Here is a 17,517-nt window from a genome sequence, read left to right on the forward strand (position 1 = left end):
CCCTGTTTTGTACCACCACAACCCACACCACTTCCCAGAAAAGCTATCATCCTGGATTCCTCCCCCTCTCCTTCCCCCCACTTATTCCCCCGACTCCCCTTCTTTCCCCCTCTCTGTGGCTTTAAGAGATGTGTTTTGTCCTGATTTCTTTTAGAGAGAGATTGGGAAGGACAGAGGCAGAGCAGATAAACAACATATGAAGCCTTGGTTTCTTTTTTAAGTGGGAACAATAGAAGCAGCCTGACTGGGTGTGGTGAGGCTCCCACCCACAAAACAAGGGATTTCAGGTTTAGCTTTCAACAGTGTTGCTGGGGTCTCAACAGGGTTGGAAGCTGCAGTAAATCTCTCCCACTCTCTCGGAATTTTCTCTTGACTTCTTTTTTTCTTGGGCTACCAGAGTCGCATGTGAGACAAACTGTTTTCTGAATTTGCTTTTTTGCCAAGGGTGTGTTTATGTTACTATAATGGGATGGGATGGGATGTTACTATATTGGAACAATTGGTTAATAATAGTTACGGTATGTATTATTCTGTTAAGTGTTCCAATAGAGTTAAGTTATTCCAATGACGAGGAAACAATAAAGACTGCAGATGCTGGAAGTCAGTGTCTCTAGATGTGAAGCTGAAAGTGCACAGCAGGTCAGACAGAATCCGAGGAGCAGGGAAATCAATGTTTCGTGCCAAAACCCTTCATCAGGACTGGGGAGGGGGAGGGAGCCCAGACGTATACAGAGGGAAGAGGATGGGACTGGGTGAAGAGTAGATCGGATGGCGATAGGTGGATGCAGGTAGGGGGTTATTGTGATTGGTCAGTGAGAATGTTGGAGGGGATTGGTGAATAGGAAGATGGAGAGGTTAGGATAGGTCAGGGAGGTGAGGGGTTGGGATGGACATGGGATAGGTCTAGGGGAAGAGGGATTTTGAAGGGTTTTGCCCCAAAACATTGACTTTCCTGCTCCCTGGATGCCGTCTGACCTGCTGTGCTCTTTCACTCCACACCTGAGTTATTCAAATTCCTTGTTTCTTTTGTTGTATTTTAACTATAGTGGAAGAATAAAAATCAAATGCGACCAACGAGTTGGATCTGGAACGCAATACCTTCCATTTACCTTTAAAATAAGAAAAGGTTAGGGTCTGGACTACCTTCTGAACATTTTGAGGTGGTCTGGTCTAGTCTGGTCCATAGCAAATTGGGAACCCTCCTCCCTCTTCCCCCGCCTCTCCCCACCCTCTTGCCCCCTCCTCTCCCTTTTTCACTCTCCCCCCTCATTCTCCCCCCTCCACCACTCTGTTCCTTCCCTCTCTCCCCATTTCCCTCCCCTCTGCTCCCCTCCCTTCCTCCCTTTCATCCTGACAGTCTGGAAGTGCTGTTCTGTGTGGGAGCTGTCACTCAGTGATTGGCCAGCAGTTCCTGCTGGGTGACGCTGCCTCTCCCCCTATTGGAGGTATGGAAGGCCCACTGGGGGGAGAGGGAGCGAGGGAAGGGATTGCTGCACCTTTGGTGATGATCTTTGTATCCTCACTGTCCACTAGAGTATTACCAGATGATTGGAGAATGACAAATGTTATTCCCTTGTTCACAAAAGTGAACACTGAGAATCCGGGGAATTATAGACCAGTCAGTCTTACGTCAGTGGTGGGTAAAGTATTGGAGAGGATTTTGAATGTAAGGATTTATGATTACTTGGAAAAGGCATAGTTTTGATGAGAGATAGAAAACATGGCTTTGTGAGGGGCAGGACATGTCTCACAAGCCTTATTGAGTTCTTTGAGGATGTGACAAAACACAGTTGTGTAGGTAGAGCAGTGAATGTGGTGTATATGGATGATATGCAAGGCATTTGATAAGGTTCCTCATGGTAGGCTAATTCAGAAAGTAAGGAAGCTTGGGATACAGGGAAAATCTGGCTGTCTGGATACAGAACTGGCTGGCCTATAGAAGACTGAGGGTGGTAGTTGATAGAAAGTATTCAGCCTGGAGCTCGGTGACCAGTGGCATTCCGCAGGGATCGGTTCTGGGACCACTGCTCTTTGTGGTTTTAAAATTGATTTAGATGAGGAAGTGGAAGGGTGAGTTAGTAAGTTTGCTGATGACATGAAGGTTGGTGGATTAGTGAATAGTGTGGAGGGCTGATGTAGGTTGCAACGGGACATTGACAGGATGCAGAGCTGGGCTGATAAGTGGCAGATGGAGTTCAACCTGGAAAAGTGTGAAGCGATTCATTGTGGAAGGTCAAATTTGAATGCAGAATACAGGGATAAAGGCAGGATTCTAGGCAGTGTGGAGGAACAGAGGGATCTTGGGTGTCCATGTACATAGACCCCTCAAAATTGCCACTTGAGTTGATAGGGTTGTTAAGAAGGTGTACAGTATATTGGCCTTCATTAGCATGGGGATTGTGTTTAAGAGCCATGAGGTTATGCTGTAGCTGTATAGAGCCCTGGCTAGACCACACTTGGAATATTGTGTTCAATTCTGGTCACCACATTTTCGGAAAGATGTGGAAACTTTAGAGAGAGTGCAGAGGGTGTTTACCAGTTGCTGCCTGGACTGGAGGGCATGTCTTATGAAGAAAGGCTGAGGGAGCTCGGGCTTTTCTAATTGGAGTGAAGAAGGGTTGCACCTGAACCAGAAGGGCACCAATATCCTGGGGGGTAGGTTTGCTAGCACTCTTCGGGGGGGTTTAAACTAATTTGGCAGGGGGATGGGATCCGGACTTGTAGTCCAGCAAGTAGGCTAGCTGTTTGTCAGGATGTCCAAGAATGTAGGGAGGCTGTGGAGAAGGTAGCACTGACAGGGAGTACTTGCGGACACAGAGATGGGTTCAAGTGCGTATACTTCAACGCAAGGAGTATCAGAAATAAGGTGGGTGAACTTATGATGTTGTGGCCATCGCGGAAACGTGGATAGAAGAGGGACAGGAATGGTTGTTGGAGGTTCCTGTTTACAGATGTTTTAGTAAGATTAGGGAGGGTGGTAAAAAAGGAGGGGGGGTGCCGTTGCTAATTAGAAATGGTATAACGGCTCAGAAAGGCAGTTCGAGGGGGATCTGCCTTTGGAGGTAGTATGGGCTGAAGTCAGAAATAGGAAAGGAGCAGTCACCTTGTTGGGTGTTTACTATAGGCCCCCCAATAGCAGCAGAGATGTGGAGAAACAGATTGGGAAACAGATTTTAGAAAGGTGCAGAAGCCACAGGGTAGTAGTCATGGGCGATTTCAACTGCCCAAATATTGATTGGAAGCTCTTTAGATCAAGTAGATTGGATGGGGCGGTGTTTGTGCAGTGTGTACAGGAAGCTTTTCTAACTCAGTATGTAGATCGTCCAAACAGAGGGGAGGCCATATTGGATTTGGTACTTGGTAACGAACCGGGACAAGTGATGGGCTTGTTAGTGGGTGAACATTTTGGTGATGGTGACCACAATTCTGTGACTTTCATCTTGGTTATGGAGAGAGATAGGTGCGTGCAAAAGGGTAGGTTTTACAATTGGGGGAAGGGTAAATACGATGCTGTAAGACAGGATCTGAGGAGCATAGGTTGGGAGCACAGGCTGTCAGGGAAGGATGTCGTGGAAATGTGGAACTTTTTCAAGGAACAGATATGACGTGTCCTTGATATGTATGTTCCTGTCAGGCAGGAAAGAAATGGTCGTGTGAGGGAACCTTGGTTGACGAGGGAGGTTGAATGTCTTGTAAAGAGGAAGAAGGAGGCTTACATAAGGTTGAGGAAACAAGGTTCAGATAGAGCAGTGGAGGGATACAGGATAGCCAGAAGGGACCTGAAGAAAGGGATTAGGAGAGCTAAGAGAGGGCATGAAAAATCTTTGGCGGATAGGATCAAGGATAACCCAAAGGCATTTTATGCGTATGTGAGAAACATGAGAATGACGAGAACGAGGGTAGGTCCGATCAAGGACAGTAGTGGGAGACTGTGTATTGAGTCGGAAGAGATAAGTGAGGTCTTGAATGAGACTTTTCTTCAGTATTTACAAACGAGAGGGACCGTATTGTTGAAGAGGAGAGTGTGAAATGGACTGGTAAGCTAGAGGAGATACTTGTTAGGAAGGAAGATGTGTTGGACATTTTGAATAACTTGAGGATAGACAAGTCCCCCGGGCCTGACGGGATGTATCCTAGGATTATGTGGGAAGCAAGAGAGGAAATTGCAGAGCCGTTGGCAATGATCTTTTCGTCTTCACTGTCAACGGGGGTGGTACCAAGGGAGTGGAGAGTGGCGAATGTTGTGCCCCTGTTCAAAAAAGGGAATAGGGATAACCCCGGGAATTACAGGCCAGTTAGTCTTACTTCGGTGGTAGACAAAGTAATGGAAAGGGTACTGAGGGATAGGATTTATGAGTATCTGGAAAGTCACTGCTTGATTAGGGACAGCCAGCACGGATTTGTGAAGGGTAGGTCTTGCCTTACAAGTCTTATTGAATTCTTTGAGGAATAGACTAAGCATGTGGATGAGGGTAGAGCAGTGGATGTAGTGTACATGGATTTTAGTAAGGCATTTGATAAGGTTCCCCATGGTAGGCTTATGCGGAAAGTCAGGAGGCATGGGATAGAGGGAAATTTGGCCAGTTGGATAGAAAACTGGCTAACCGTTCGAAGTCAGAGAGTGGTGGTAGATGGTAAATATTCAGCCTGGAGCCCAGTTACAAGTGGAGTTCCGCAGGGATCAGTTCTGGGTCCTCTGCTGTTTGTAATTTTTATTAATGACTTGGAAGAGGGAGTCGAAGAGTGGGTCAGTAAATTTGCAGATGATACGAAGATTGGTGGAGTTGTGGATAGTGAGGAGGGCTGTTGTTGGCTGCAAAGGGATTTAGATATGATGCAGAGCTGGGCTGAGGAATGGCAGATGGAGTTCAACCCTGCCAAGTGTGAGGTTATCCATTTTGGAAGGACAAATAAGAATGCGGAATACAGGGTTAACGGTAAGGTTCTTAGTAAGGTGGAGGAGCAGAGAGATCTTGGGGTCTATGTTCATAGGTCTTTGAAAGTTGCCACTCAGGTGGATAGAGCTTGTAAGAAGGCCTATGGTGTATTAGCGTTCATTAGCAGAGGGATTGAATTCAAGAGTCGTGAAGTGATGTTACAGCTGTACAGGACTTTGGTTAGGCCACATTTGGAGTACTGTGTGCAGTTCTGGTCGCCTCACTTTAGGAAAGATGTGGAAGCTTTGGAGAGTGTGCAGATAATATTTACCAGGATGTTGCCTGGAATGGAGAATAGGTCGTACGAGGATAGGTTGAGCGTGCTAGGCCTTTTCTCATTGGAACAGAGAAGGATGAGGGGTGACTTGATAGAGGTGTATAAGATGATCAGGGGAATAGATAGAGTAGACAATCAGAAACTTTTTCCCCGGGTACAACAGAGTGTTACAAGGTGACATAAATTTAAGGTGAAGGGTGGAAGGTATGGGGAGATGTCAGGGGTAGGTTCTTTACCCAGAGAGTGGTGGGGGCATGGAATGTGCTGCCTGTGGGAGTGGCAGAGTCAGAATCATTGGCGACCTTTAAGAAGCAATTGGATAGGTACATGGATGGGTGCTTAAGCTAGGACAAATGTTCGGCACAACATCGTGGGCCGAAGGGCCTGTTCTGTGCTGTATTGTTCTATGTTCTAAGGTTGCGAGGTGACTTGATAGAGCTGTAGGGGTTGTTGAGAGGCATAGATCAAGCGGATAGCCAGAGACTTTTTCCCAGGGTGGAAATGTCTGTCAGGAGGGGGGCATCATTTTGAGATGATGGAGGAAGGTTTAGGGGAGATGTCAGAGGTAGGTTCTTTACACAGAGAGTGGTGGGTGTGTGGAGTGCACTACCAACAGTGGTAGTAGAGTCGTACATATAAGTGACTCTTGGATAGGCACATGGAAGTTAGTGCAATGAAGGGTATATAGGTTAGTCTGATCTTAGAGTAGGACAAAAGGCCAGCACAATATCGAGGGTTGTTCTATGTACCCAGAGTGTGGTGGGTGGGGTAAAAGGCACGCTTCCCAAGTTGGCACAATATGACTAGTGGCATCTCCAGTGCTCTCAACAATGGGATAGAACATCACAAATCAAAGATTTGTACTGACATCAAGATGGCCAGCAAGAAGAGAGGCCAGCAAAACCAGAGGATGAGACAAATTGGACTGACTTGTTTCGATAGGGAATGACAAGCACTTCCATTCCTCAGTATCTCATTTTTCCTTTGCCTCTGGGAATTGTAAGCAGTGGGAATGGAGGTGTAAAATTACAGAGATGATAATAGTTTAAGGGAATGGATTTCAACGTCAATAAATGTGAAGTCATCCACTTTGGGCCGACAGAAAACGTGCCAAATTGTAGAAATCTCAGGCCAGTGGGAGTCTGAAGAGATGAGGGGCTATCCTGTTGCACAGATCATTAAAATCCTGTGAATAGCTATCAAGCATGAATCAGAAAGGTTAATAGAAGTTTGACCTTTCTGTCTGGAGGATTACAATGCAAAGCCAAGCTTCAGTGAGACGCAGTCACGAGGGGGCTGGTGTTATTGTGAGTTGCTCTGAGCAGCATATCTTCAGGACAATCTATTGATCTTAAACAGAGGGCTCCAGCCTCCAGGTTGACAGCTTGGGAACAGGAGGTGACTCAGAGGTGAGTGTGTTATCAGTGAGCCTTTGCTGATACTTTCGTCCACCCCAGAGAACATCAGCTGCTCCATAATCTTTGTTGTGACAGGGAAAAGTAAAGTACGAAATGATACGTGAAGCACAAGGGTCTCGAATAGCTGTAACAGGACGATTCCAACGCTGAGTGCGATCTAATAATATGTTTCGTCCTTGAGCCCAGGGGTCTCTCGTTATTTAAGTTATTGACGGCGAATGACTTCAAAAGGAAATCACATGGGTGCCTGAGGGGAAACCACCTCGCCAGGGTAAAAGGACAAAGAACTGCAGATTCTGGAAATCAGAAGTTGCTGGAAAAACTCAGCAGGTCTCGCAGCATCTGTGGAGAGAAAGCAGAGTTAACATTTCAGGTCTCTGTCTCAGACTTGCTGCAGTGTCCTGGTGAAGCTCAGTGCAAGCTTGAAGAATCTCATTTTCCACTCGGGAGACCCTCCAACAGACCTGGGCATTTTACAGCCCACAGGCCACATCCGGCCCTTTGGTCATTCCTGTCCGGCCTGCATGAGGTCAATCTTAAATTAGAACATCGATGAAAAAGTATTTACGCCATGCCCGCAGTACAACTGTGTTGCTTTTGTTTTGAAAAGGTTGCTTTTTTTAATTACGTATGGACGCACATGCGTGTGTATGTGCATGTGTGCATGCGTGAGCAGCTAAAAGTGATGCTTGCTGGCTCGCCCTCAAAATGTCAACTCACACCAAGACGAGTTATGTCATATTCCACAAAATCGCCAGAAACAGTAAACCGTTTTCTGATGGAGAGTTTATTAAGGAGTGCTTGTTGGACTCTGCAGAACTAATATGCCCGGAGAAAAAGGAGGCATTTGAGAATGTGCCCCTCTCCCGACACACTGTAATGAGAAGGTTTGGGGACATCGCAAGAAATCTGGAGCTTCAGCTGCAGTACAGAGCGGTCAACTTTGACTTTTTTTCCTTGGCTTTGGATGAGAGCTGCGACGTACATGACACAGCCCAGCTACCCATCTTCGTACGTGGGATAACTACGGACTTTAAAATCACGGAGGAGCTGGCAGCCATGCAGTCAATGAAAGGAACAACAACTGCTTATGATTTGTTCATGGAGGTAAATGCATGTTTGGACACGTTGGGACTGAAATGGGACAAGCTGGCGGGTGTGACAATGGATGGTTGTCCAAATCTAATGGGAAAAAATGTTGGACTCTTAAAGAGAATGCAGGATAAAGTGACAGAAATTGATCCTGAACAGAAATTGGTATTTTTGCGTTGTATTATACATCAGGAAATGTTGTGTAAGTCGGTGTTAAAAATTAACCATGTGGTTGATGTTGTAGTTAAAATAGTTAACTTCATCAGGACGAGTGCTTTGAATCACAGGCAGTTTTGGAGGAAAATGAGACTGAACATCGTGACATAGGCTACCACACAGCTGTCAGGTGGCTCAGCCTGGGCAAAATGCTGAAAAGTGTATGGGACCTGAGAGAAGAGACTCAAGATTTCTGTGTGAAGACAGGGAATGGCATTCCACAGCTTTCAGATGCAGACTGGATTGCAGACCTTGGTTTTACTGTGGATGTGACTGCACTTATGAATGAACTAAACGTGAAACTGCAGTGCAAGGGCCTTTTTGTGCATGAAATGTACAACTTGGTGAAGGCTTTTATGAGAAAGTTGCAGCTTCTCTCAAGCCAAATGGAGGACACCATTCTCACCCACTTGCCAACACTGAAGGTAGCTGCACCTTCATCTGGTCACCTCCACAGGTACTCATCTATGTTAGAAGCACTGCATGGTGAATTTTCAAGGCGATTTCAAGAATTTAAAACAGTTGAGAGTGAATTGCACATGTTTTTTTCCCCATTTACATGCAATGTGGAGAATGCACCTAGTGATGTTCAGCTTGAACTCATTGACCTGCAGTCTGACACACTTCTGGCAGAGTACTTTAGGTCAGTCTCACTGCTTGATTTTTACTCTTCCCTCAAAGAGGAGAACTTTCCACACATGAGGAGGCATGCTCAGAAGATTCTAGTCGTCTTTGCACCTACCTATATATGCGAACAAACATTCTCAGTGATGAAGTTCAACAAATCCAAATACAGATCCTCTGTCACCGATGATCACCTCTCAGCTGTCCTTCGCATATCCACCTCAGACATTCAACCAGATTTCAATGCACTTATTCAAGCCCAAAACAGACTGGATGTTTCTCACTAAACAAGTAAAATGAACTGAAAAACGTCAAAAGCACTTACTGCTTTTTGCATAGAGTTGTTTGTTGTTTGTAATACTGACCAATAATGAAACAACTTTTCATTATTGGTTTGTGAGATTAACATGTTAAAAATAAAATGAAATACTGAAATTATTGTTTATACTGTTTATTTCTTCTATATTTGACCTACAATTTCATATCTTTATTGTAATAAAATATCCTTATTCTTTTGATTATAAGTTTCAGTGCAAAAACTATATAATTTAGTATTTTTTACAATGGGAGAAAATGAATACTGAGCAGAATTATTTTCAACTTATTGTTGGTTCGGCCTTCCAACAAAGCTCAGGTTTCTCATGTGGCCCCTCGGAAGAATTAACTGCCCACCCCTGCCCCACAGCCTCTGGGCTCCATATCAAGTTCAACAACTTTAGGGCTTAAGACACCATTTGTCTGTCATGTGCTTACCCCAACCTCCACACGCCATGGCCTTGTTATCACTTGGTCTGCTAATACACACAGCCCATTGTTAGCCACTAATAGTCTCCATGAGTAACTATTCATTCTCCCGGACTGAGGGCCATCCACTCCTTTCTCTGCCTGGCTGTTGTTCCCTCTCTCTGGGCTTGTTCTCCACATATCGTTTACTCTTCCCCCCTCCGCCCACCTCACCCTCAGCACAAATGCCAACCTTTTCCCAGTTCTGAGGAAGGGGTACCGGACCGGAAACATTAACACTGTTTTCTGTCCACAGGTGCTGCAGGACCTGCTGAGTTTCTCCAGCATTTGTGTGATTTTGTTTCGGTGGGGATGGGACTGACTGGAATGTTGTACAGAGAGCCACTGTGACCTTGGTGGGGTGAATGACCTCCTTCTGTGTTGTTGTCACTCAGAATTTCTGTGTTTTTTTTCTCTCTCCCTCACCCTTCCCCCCATAGGAACAGAGGGTTTGGAAGGCATAGTTATGAGTCCCAGTCAGATCAGTATGAACGTGACTGACACTACAGCATGGGCCACTGCGATGAACAACCTGGGGATAGCACCTGTTGGACTCACTGGCCCACCACTGGTATCAGGTAAGACTGCTCGATCTCCGTGTTTGATGCAGCACTGGGTCCTAACCCTAGCAGTGAGGAATAATTGAGAAGATTGTTTTAGCCTTCCATGGGCTGGCACAGTGGCTCAGTGGTCGACACTGCTGCCTCACAGCGTCAGGGACCCGAGTTCGATTCCAGCCTCGGGTGACTGTCTGTGTGGATTTGACACGTTTCCCCTTTGACCGTGAGGGTTTCCTCCTATTGACCAAAAATGTGCAGGTTAGGTGCTTAATTGCCCGTAGTGCGCAGGCTAGGTGGGGTTAGCCATGGGAAATCCAGTGATAAGGTAGGAGTGTGGGTCTGTGTGGGATGCTCGTCAGAGGGTCTGTGTGGGCTCAATGGGCCGAATGGTCTGCTACCACACTGTAGGGAGTCTATGTTCCATGTCAGTATGGACTTGCTGATTAGCCTCCTTTTGTGCCATAATGTACCCCAAAGTATGTTTCAGTTTTAGATCTGATTTAAGATACAGCCTACATCATCTCATTTAGGTAAGGTAGCTGGTCACAGCAGCTCAATAACGATCTAGGAGACAGTAAGGACTGCAGATGCTGGAATCCAGAGTCAGTAGATGTGAAGATGGAAAAGCACAGCAGGTCAGACAGCATCCAAGAAGCAGGAGAGTCGACGTTCAATCTGAAACGTTTACTTTCCTCCTCAATAATGATCTAGATGGTTTATTAGATGGAGTAGTGGCATGGTTCCAGCATGGAAAAAGGCCATTTGTCCCATCTCCTCTGTGCTAGCTCTCTAAAGGAGAAATTCATCAAATGTCATTCCCCAGCCATCACCCCGCAATTTTGTACGTTCTTCACCTTCAGGGAAAGTTCCAACTCCAGTTCGAATTTATTCATTTAAATACCCCCACCATCCTTCCAGGCAACACACTGAAGATCCCAACCTCTCACAGAGTCATAGAGGTGGATAGCAAGGAAGCAGACCCTTCGGTCCAACTCGTCCATGCCGACCAGATATCCTAGATTAATCTAGTCCCCTTTGCCAGCACTTGCCCCATATCCCTCCAAACCCTTCCTATTCATATACCCATCCAGATGTCTTTTAAATGTTGCAATTGTACCAGCCTCCACCATTTCCTCTGGCAGCTCATTCCATACACATACCACCCTCTGTGTGAAAACGTTGCCCCTCAGGTCCCTTGCTCCTTTCACCTTAAACTAATGCCCTCTAGGTCTGGACTCCCCCACCCCAAGACTAGCTATCCACCCTGTCCATGTCCCTCATGATTTGATCAACCTCTGTAAGGTCACCTCTCAGTCTCCAATGCTCCAGGCAAGTTGCCCCAGTCTATTCAGCCTCTCCCTATAGCTCATACCCTCCAGCCCTAGCAATATCCTTGCAAATCTTATGTGAACTGTTTCAAGTTTAATAACAGCTCTCCTACAACAGGGAGAACAGACATGAAAATAAAATTCCCCTCTACCCCCCCACACCTTAAAAATATTAATCACCCTCCCTCCACTGACCTCTAAGGAAGATAATTCCTTTGAAGAAAAATATTTCTCCATCTTAAATGGAAGGCTCCATATTTTTAAACTTATCTCTAGTGTCTCCCACAAGGGGAAGCATCTCTTTAACAACCACTCTGTCATGTTCCCTCAGGATCTTGTATGTTTCAAAAAGACTGCCTCTTATTCTTTACAACCTCAATGGTCACAGTTCCAACTTATTCAACTTTTCTTCTTCAATTCATGAGACCTAGATGTTGCCAACTGAGTCAGCATTTATTGCTTGTCCCTGGCTGTCTTGAGAAGGTGCTGGTGTGCTGCTTTGCTGCACCATATCATTGAGTATATCATTAGGAAGGGTTTAGAGAGATATGGGCCAAGTGCTGGCAAAAGGGACTAGATTAGTTTAGGATAACTGGTCAGCAAGGATGGGCTGGACCAAGCATCTGTTTCCATGCTGTACAGCTTTGGGATTATGTTTGGCACGGACTGGTTGGACCGAAGGGTTTATTTCTGTCCTGTATGACTCCATGACTGTATAACATTGAGTCAAAGTGGAAATGCCGTTGTGCCTGAACACTTGTGTGACTTTCCCAGTGACAGTGAGCTGGGGGCTGACTCTTGCCTCAGTCTCTCAGCCCTCTCGCTGGTCAAAGGCCCGCCTAGATTAAACTCTTCCACTCTCACTGTGTCCTCTCATCTGGCAGTACTCCCTGTGCCTTTAAACACCCCGTTTCACTGTATCAATTTTCAAAGCTGGTGATGAGCAGCTGGATTTGAGAGAACTTATTCAAGCCAAGCGCTCTGGCAGCGCAATTAGCGATCGTCCAGCTGTGACACCAGCTTCATACAGTCAATGGTGGACAGACTCCATTCCCACTCCCGCTTTGCTGTCAATCTACACAGTTGAGAGAGCGAAACCATGTCTCTTCCTGATGTAGCGCCTTTGAAGATGTCATCAACCAGGTTAATGAGGGCAAAGTGGTAGACCTTGTCCACGTGGAGCTTAGCAAAGCCTTCGACCATATGGTATACTGGTTAGTAAAGTTTGATCACAAGGGAACCAGGGAAGACTTGCCAAGTGGACACAAAATTGGCTTGATGGCAGGAGAAAGAGGGTGGTGGTAGAGGGTTGTTTTCCAGACTGGAAGCCTGTGACCAACGGTGTCCCACATGGATTGGTGCTGGGTCCACTGTCATTGGTCTTTATATAAATGACTTGGATGAGATGTAGGAGGCATGGTTAGTAAGTTTGCAGGTGACACCAACACTGGTGGTATAGTGGACCGCGAGGAAGGTTATTGAACAGTACAGTCGGATCTTGATCAACTGAGCCAATGGCAGTTTAATTTAGATAAATGCAAGGTGTTGTATTTTGGTGAGACAAACCAGGGCAGGACGTAACAGTTAATGCTAGGGTCCTGGGGAGTGTTGTCAAATGGAGAAACCTAGGGGTGCAGGTACATAATTCCTTGAAAATGTTGTCACAGGTAGAGAGGGTGGTGCAGAAGGCATTTAACACTCTTGCCGTCATCAGTCAGAGCATTGAGAACAGGAATTGCGAAGTCATGTTAAAGCTATATAAGACACTGGTATCACCACATTTGGAATACTGTGTATAATTCTGGTCACCTTGTTATTGGAAGAATGTTATTAAACTGGAAGTGACACAAACAAGATTTAGAAGGATGTTATTGAGACTGGAAGGTTTGAATTAGAAAGAGAAGCTGGATAGGCTGGGATTTTTTTTCACTGGAGCATTAGAGCTTGAGGGGTGCCCTTATAGAAGTTTACAAAATCAAGAGAGGCATGGTTAAGGTGACTAGCCAAGGTTTTTTTTTCCGTCAAGTAGGGGAATGCAAAGTTAGACAGCTTAGTTTTAAGATGACAGGGAAAGATTTAAAAGGGACATTAAGGGCAATTTCTCAAACAGAAGGTGGTGCGTATATGGAATGAGCTGCCAGAGGAAGAGGTGAAGGCTGATACAATTACTGCATTTAAAAGACATTTGGACAGGTACTTGAATAAGTAAGATTTAGAGGGATATGGACCAAATGCAGACAAATAGGACTAGCTCAGTTTGGGATGCCTGGTCGGCATGGACGGAAGGGTCTGTTTCTAGGATGTATGACACTGTGAGTTAGGTGTTCTTCTGCAGGTGAACTGAGGGAGCCCAGTGCAGTATGAGGTGCTTTCTATCAGACGAGACCTTAACCCTGCTCTCTGAGGTGGACCATACTCTGGCATCATCTCAAGGGAGTTCTGTTTACCTCTCAGTTAACATTACTGACACACGGAATGGGGTCATTCTGAATCATGGGAGCTTGCTGTGCACCTCACTGGCTGCAGCCTTTCCTGTGTTGACATGCGTCCCAAAATCTGCATGACGTCACACCTCCCTATCATCCTCCCGCCAACCATTCTACTTAAAACATCTCCCACCTGCCGGCAGTTGGACCAGTTTGAGATAGATTAAGATAATTGATGTCAGTTTGTAAGATAGCTACAATTTACAGGTTTGTTGTCTGTGCAGCACGCATGGGGGTATTCTGGGTTCCAGCATGGCGCTAGATAAATACCGGCTCTTTCTTTCCTGACGCGTGTGTTATTCCCATAAGACCACACTGCCATTGCAGACCCTCAATTATTAGGAATACCTTTGTAGTGAATTTAACGAGGTCCCTGAGTATGAGTTCCCTGATTGGGGCTGTTAATTGATCCAGTCAGGGAGCCCTGGCTGACAGATACAAACAGGAGTGTCTGGGGTTCTGTTCACTCTGAGAGCTGGCTCTGAGGGAGCTAGGTCAGTGTCAAGGACTCTCCTCATGTAAATAAAGAGTGACTTGGTGATGGGATATTGGCCTCTGTGGAGTTATTTTAACATTGATATTGGCAGTGTCCCGGATCACATGTTGACCTGGATATTTGATTCTAGAATCTCTGCTACCATCACAAGATGATTCAAGCTGGGATGCTCACTTGTCAAGCAGTCTTGTCAAATTTATTCTTTTTTGGGCATGGCAGGCAAGGCCAGAATTTGTTGCCCGTCCCATAACTGCCGTTGAATTGATGAGGTGCATTTCAGCATCAAATACCCCGCTGTGGGTCCAGAGTCACATCTAGGCCAGATCAGATAGGGACAGCAGATTTCCTTCACTAAAGGACATGTCTGAACCAGATGGGATTTTCCCTACAATAATGGTCACCTCTAGCTAAATCCAGATTTTATTAATTTAAATTTGGGTCACATGGTGGCTCAGTGATTAGCACTGCTGCCTCACAGTACCAGGGACCCGAGTTCGATTCCAACCCTCTGGGGACTATTTGAGTGGAATTTGCACATTCTCCACGTGTCTGCCTGGGTTTCCTCAGAGTGCCTGGGTTTCCTCGCACAGTCGAAATATGTGCAGGTTGGGTGGATTGGCCATGCTAAATTGCCCCATGGTGTCCAGGGATGTGCAGGGTAGATGGATTGGCCATGGGATATTGTCTATAGTGTGCAGGGATATGCAGGCTAGGTGGATTAGCCATGTCAAATTGTCCCATAGTGTCAAGGGATATGCAGGCTAGGTAGATTAGCCATGAAAAATTGTCTATAGTATGCTAGGATTTGCAGGCTAGGTGGATTAGCCATGCTAAATTGTCCCATAGAGTCAAGGGATGTGCAGGTTAGGTAGATTAACCATGGGATATTTTCCATAGTGTGCAGGGGTGTTCAGGCTGGGTGGATTGGCCATGGGATATTGTCCATAGTGTGCAGGGGTGTTCAGGCTAGGTGGATTGGCCATGGGATATTGCCCATAGTGTGCAGGGGTGTGCAAGCTAGGTGGATTGGCCATGGGATATTGCCCATAGTGTGCAGGGGTGTGCAAGCTAGGTGGATTGGCCATGGGATATTGTCCATAGTGTGCAGGGGTGTTCAGGCTAGGTGGATTGGCCATGGGATATTGCCCATAGTGTGCAGGGGTGTGCAAGCTAGGTGGATTGGCCATGGGATATTGCCCATAGTGTGCAGGGGTGTGCAAGCTAGGTGGATTGGCCATGGGATATTGTCCATAGTGTGCAGGGGTGTGCAGGCTAGGTGAATTGGCCATGGGATATTGTCCATAGTGTGCAGGGGTGTTCAGGCTAGGTGGATTGGCCATGGGATATTGCCCATAGTGTGCAGGGGTGTGCAAGCTAGGTGGATTGGCCATGGGATATTGCCCATAGTGTGCAGGGGTGTGCAAGCTAGGTGGATTGGCCATGGGATATTGTCCATAGTGTGCAGGGGTGTTCAGGCTAGGTGGATTGGCCATGGGATATTGCCCATAGTGTGCAGGGGTGTGCAAGCTAGGTGGATTGGCCATGGGATATTGCCCATAGTGTGCAGGGGTGTGCAAGCTAGGTGGATTGGCCATGGGATATTGTCCATAGTGTGCAGGGGTGTGCAGGCTAGGTGAATTGGCCATGGGATATTGTCCATAGTGTGCAGGGGTGTTCAGGCTAGGTGGGTTAGTTACTGGAAATGCAGGATTACGGGGATAGGGTCGGGGGGTGTGGAAGCTCTTCAGAGGGTCTGTGTGGACTCAATGGGCTGAATGGCCTGCTTCGGTACTGTTGGGATTCTCTGAAATTGAAACTAGAACCGCTGTTTCCCAGCACATTAGCCTGAGCTTTTGGATTACTAGCCCAGTGACATTAACACATCAGCGTCTCCTCGTAATTTTAATCGCCTCGCAAGGTATATTATCGAATAGTGACTAAAAGCTGATGTACTGGTGGAGAGGGTAACAGGAACTTTGTTGTGTCTCCCAGACCCCATCTGTGTTCCAGCATTTGACCACGGCCTTGGCTTAATGACAGGAATGGCACCGGTTAACCCAATGATGACCGGCATCAGCCTGCTCCGACCGCCAGTCCCTCCAGGGTTATCCGTAGTGAAAGAAATCATCCACTGCACCAGCTGTACTCTCTTTCCCGCCAATCCAAGTAAGTCCGATCAGCACATACAGCCCCAATATGTCTGCCCTAGTGTGACAAAATGTGTCATAAAGAGGGATTTGTTCTGTCCTGGTTCTCTTAAAAAGGGGTGGTGTCCATCTGCTGCCGACGTGTCTGCTCCATGGAAAGCTGAGGGTATAAGCTTTGGGTTTTATTTTCAAAATTGGACAGGAGAAACGTGAGTGGGTGGAGTCAGGCTCGCATAGCCTCAGGGTTTTAATTTTCGCTTTTAGTTGTTGAAGTTGGGGCTCTTTGGAGTTGAAGCTGCTAGATACAGCTCTCTCTCTCTCTCTGCTGCTGCTGCTGCAAAAAGCTTGAGTTCTCTCTCCACTGCTGGATACAACCTGTCAGTTTCTCCTTTCTCCAGCATTGGGGGAGATCTCAAGTGAGGGAACCCTGTTTCGCTAAATTTGCCTTTGCCAAGGGTGTATGTATTGCATACTGGAACGGTCGATGACTGGTAGTTAAATAATATTTTATTAAGTCTTTGAATAGAGTTAAAGATTGTGCCAATTCTTTTTTTTATTGCTTGTGTTTTAACTGTGGTGGAAGAATAAAGTATGTTTTGCTTAAAGTTTAGTAGTTTCACCAATCGAATCACATCCGGAACACATTTGCCTTGAAAGAAGCTAAACGTTAGGGTCTGGGCTAGATATGTTTTGAGGAGGTTTGGTCTGGTCCATAACACTGGGTTTAACTGGGAGGAAAAAAGGTTGAGAAGGCTTTGACGTGTTCAGCTTTCATTGTGGTCAGCATCAGTATGGGAACAGACTGTCTGCTATCCTTCTGAAGCTGTCTTCTCTTCAGATATATCATCCAGCTTTGCCGACTTAATAGGAGGCTTTCAGGCTATCTTCTGGGCCTGTGATCACATAGTTGTGCTCTCCATTACTAAGGCCGCCGGGAGCATCCAAAGCTCAATTAGAACAGTCAGTCCCTCAGGTCTGCCACGCCACTCATTACAATCATGGCTGATCTATTCTATTTTGACCTCTGCTGTTCCTATCTCTCAGCACCCTTGTGTAGCCACCTTTGCTTTGAAATCCAGTCCAATACTCATCTTGTGGACCATACGGCATAATAGCAGAAGTAGGCCATTGAGTCTGTTCTGCCCCTGTATGA

The 17,517-nt window shown here is 46.2% G+C and overlaps 1 protein-coding gene across 2 annotated transcripts in view; it reads left to right on the plus strand.

Moving 5' to 3' along the window:
* Window positions 1–17,517, plus strand: part of enox1 (ecto-NOX disulfide-thiol exchanger 1) — a 370,711-nt gene that overhangs the window by 50,443 nt on the left and 302,751 nt on the right. For both annotated transcript variants that reach the window (XM_087993063.1, XM_087993061.1), the window contains exons 2-3: window positions 9,788–9,925; window positions 16,210–16,383. In XM_087993063.1, coding sequence (XP_087849189.1) covers window positions 9,788–9,925; window positions 16,210–16,383 — 312 coding nt within the window. The remainder of the gene's footprint in view (window positions 1–9,787; window positions 9,926–16,209; window positions 16,384–17,517) is intronic.

Source organism: Chiloscyllium plagiosum, unplaced genomic scaffold, assembly GCF_037043375.1.
Source record: "Chiloscyllium plagiosum isolate Xiang-an unplaced genomic scaffold, Cpla_swu_hap1 HiC_scaffold_12, whole genome shotgun sequence".
NCBI classification, from domain to species: Eukaryota; Metazoa; Chordata; class Chondrichthyes; order Orectolobiformes; family Hemiscylliidae; genus Chiloscyllium; species Chiloscyllium plagiosum.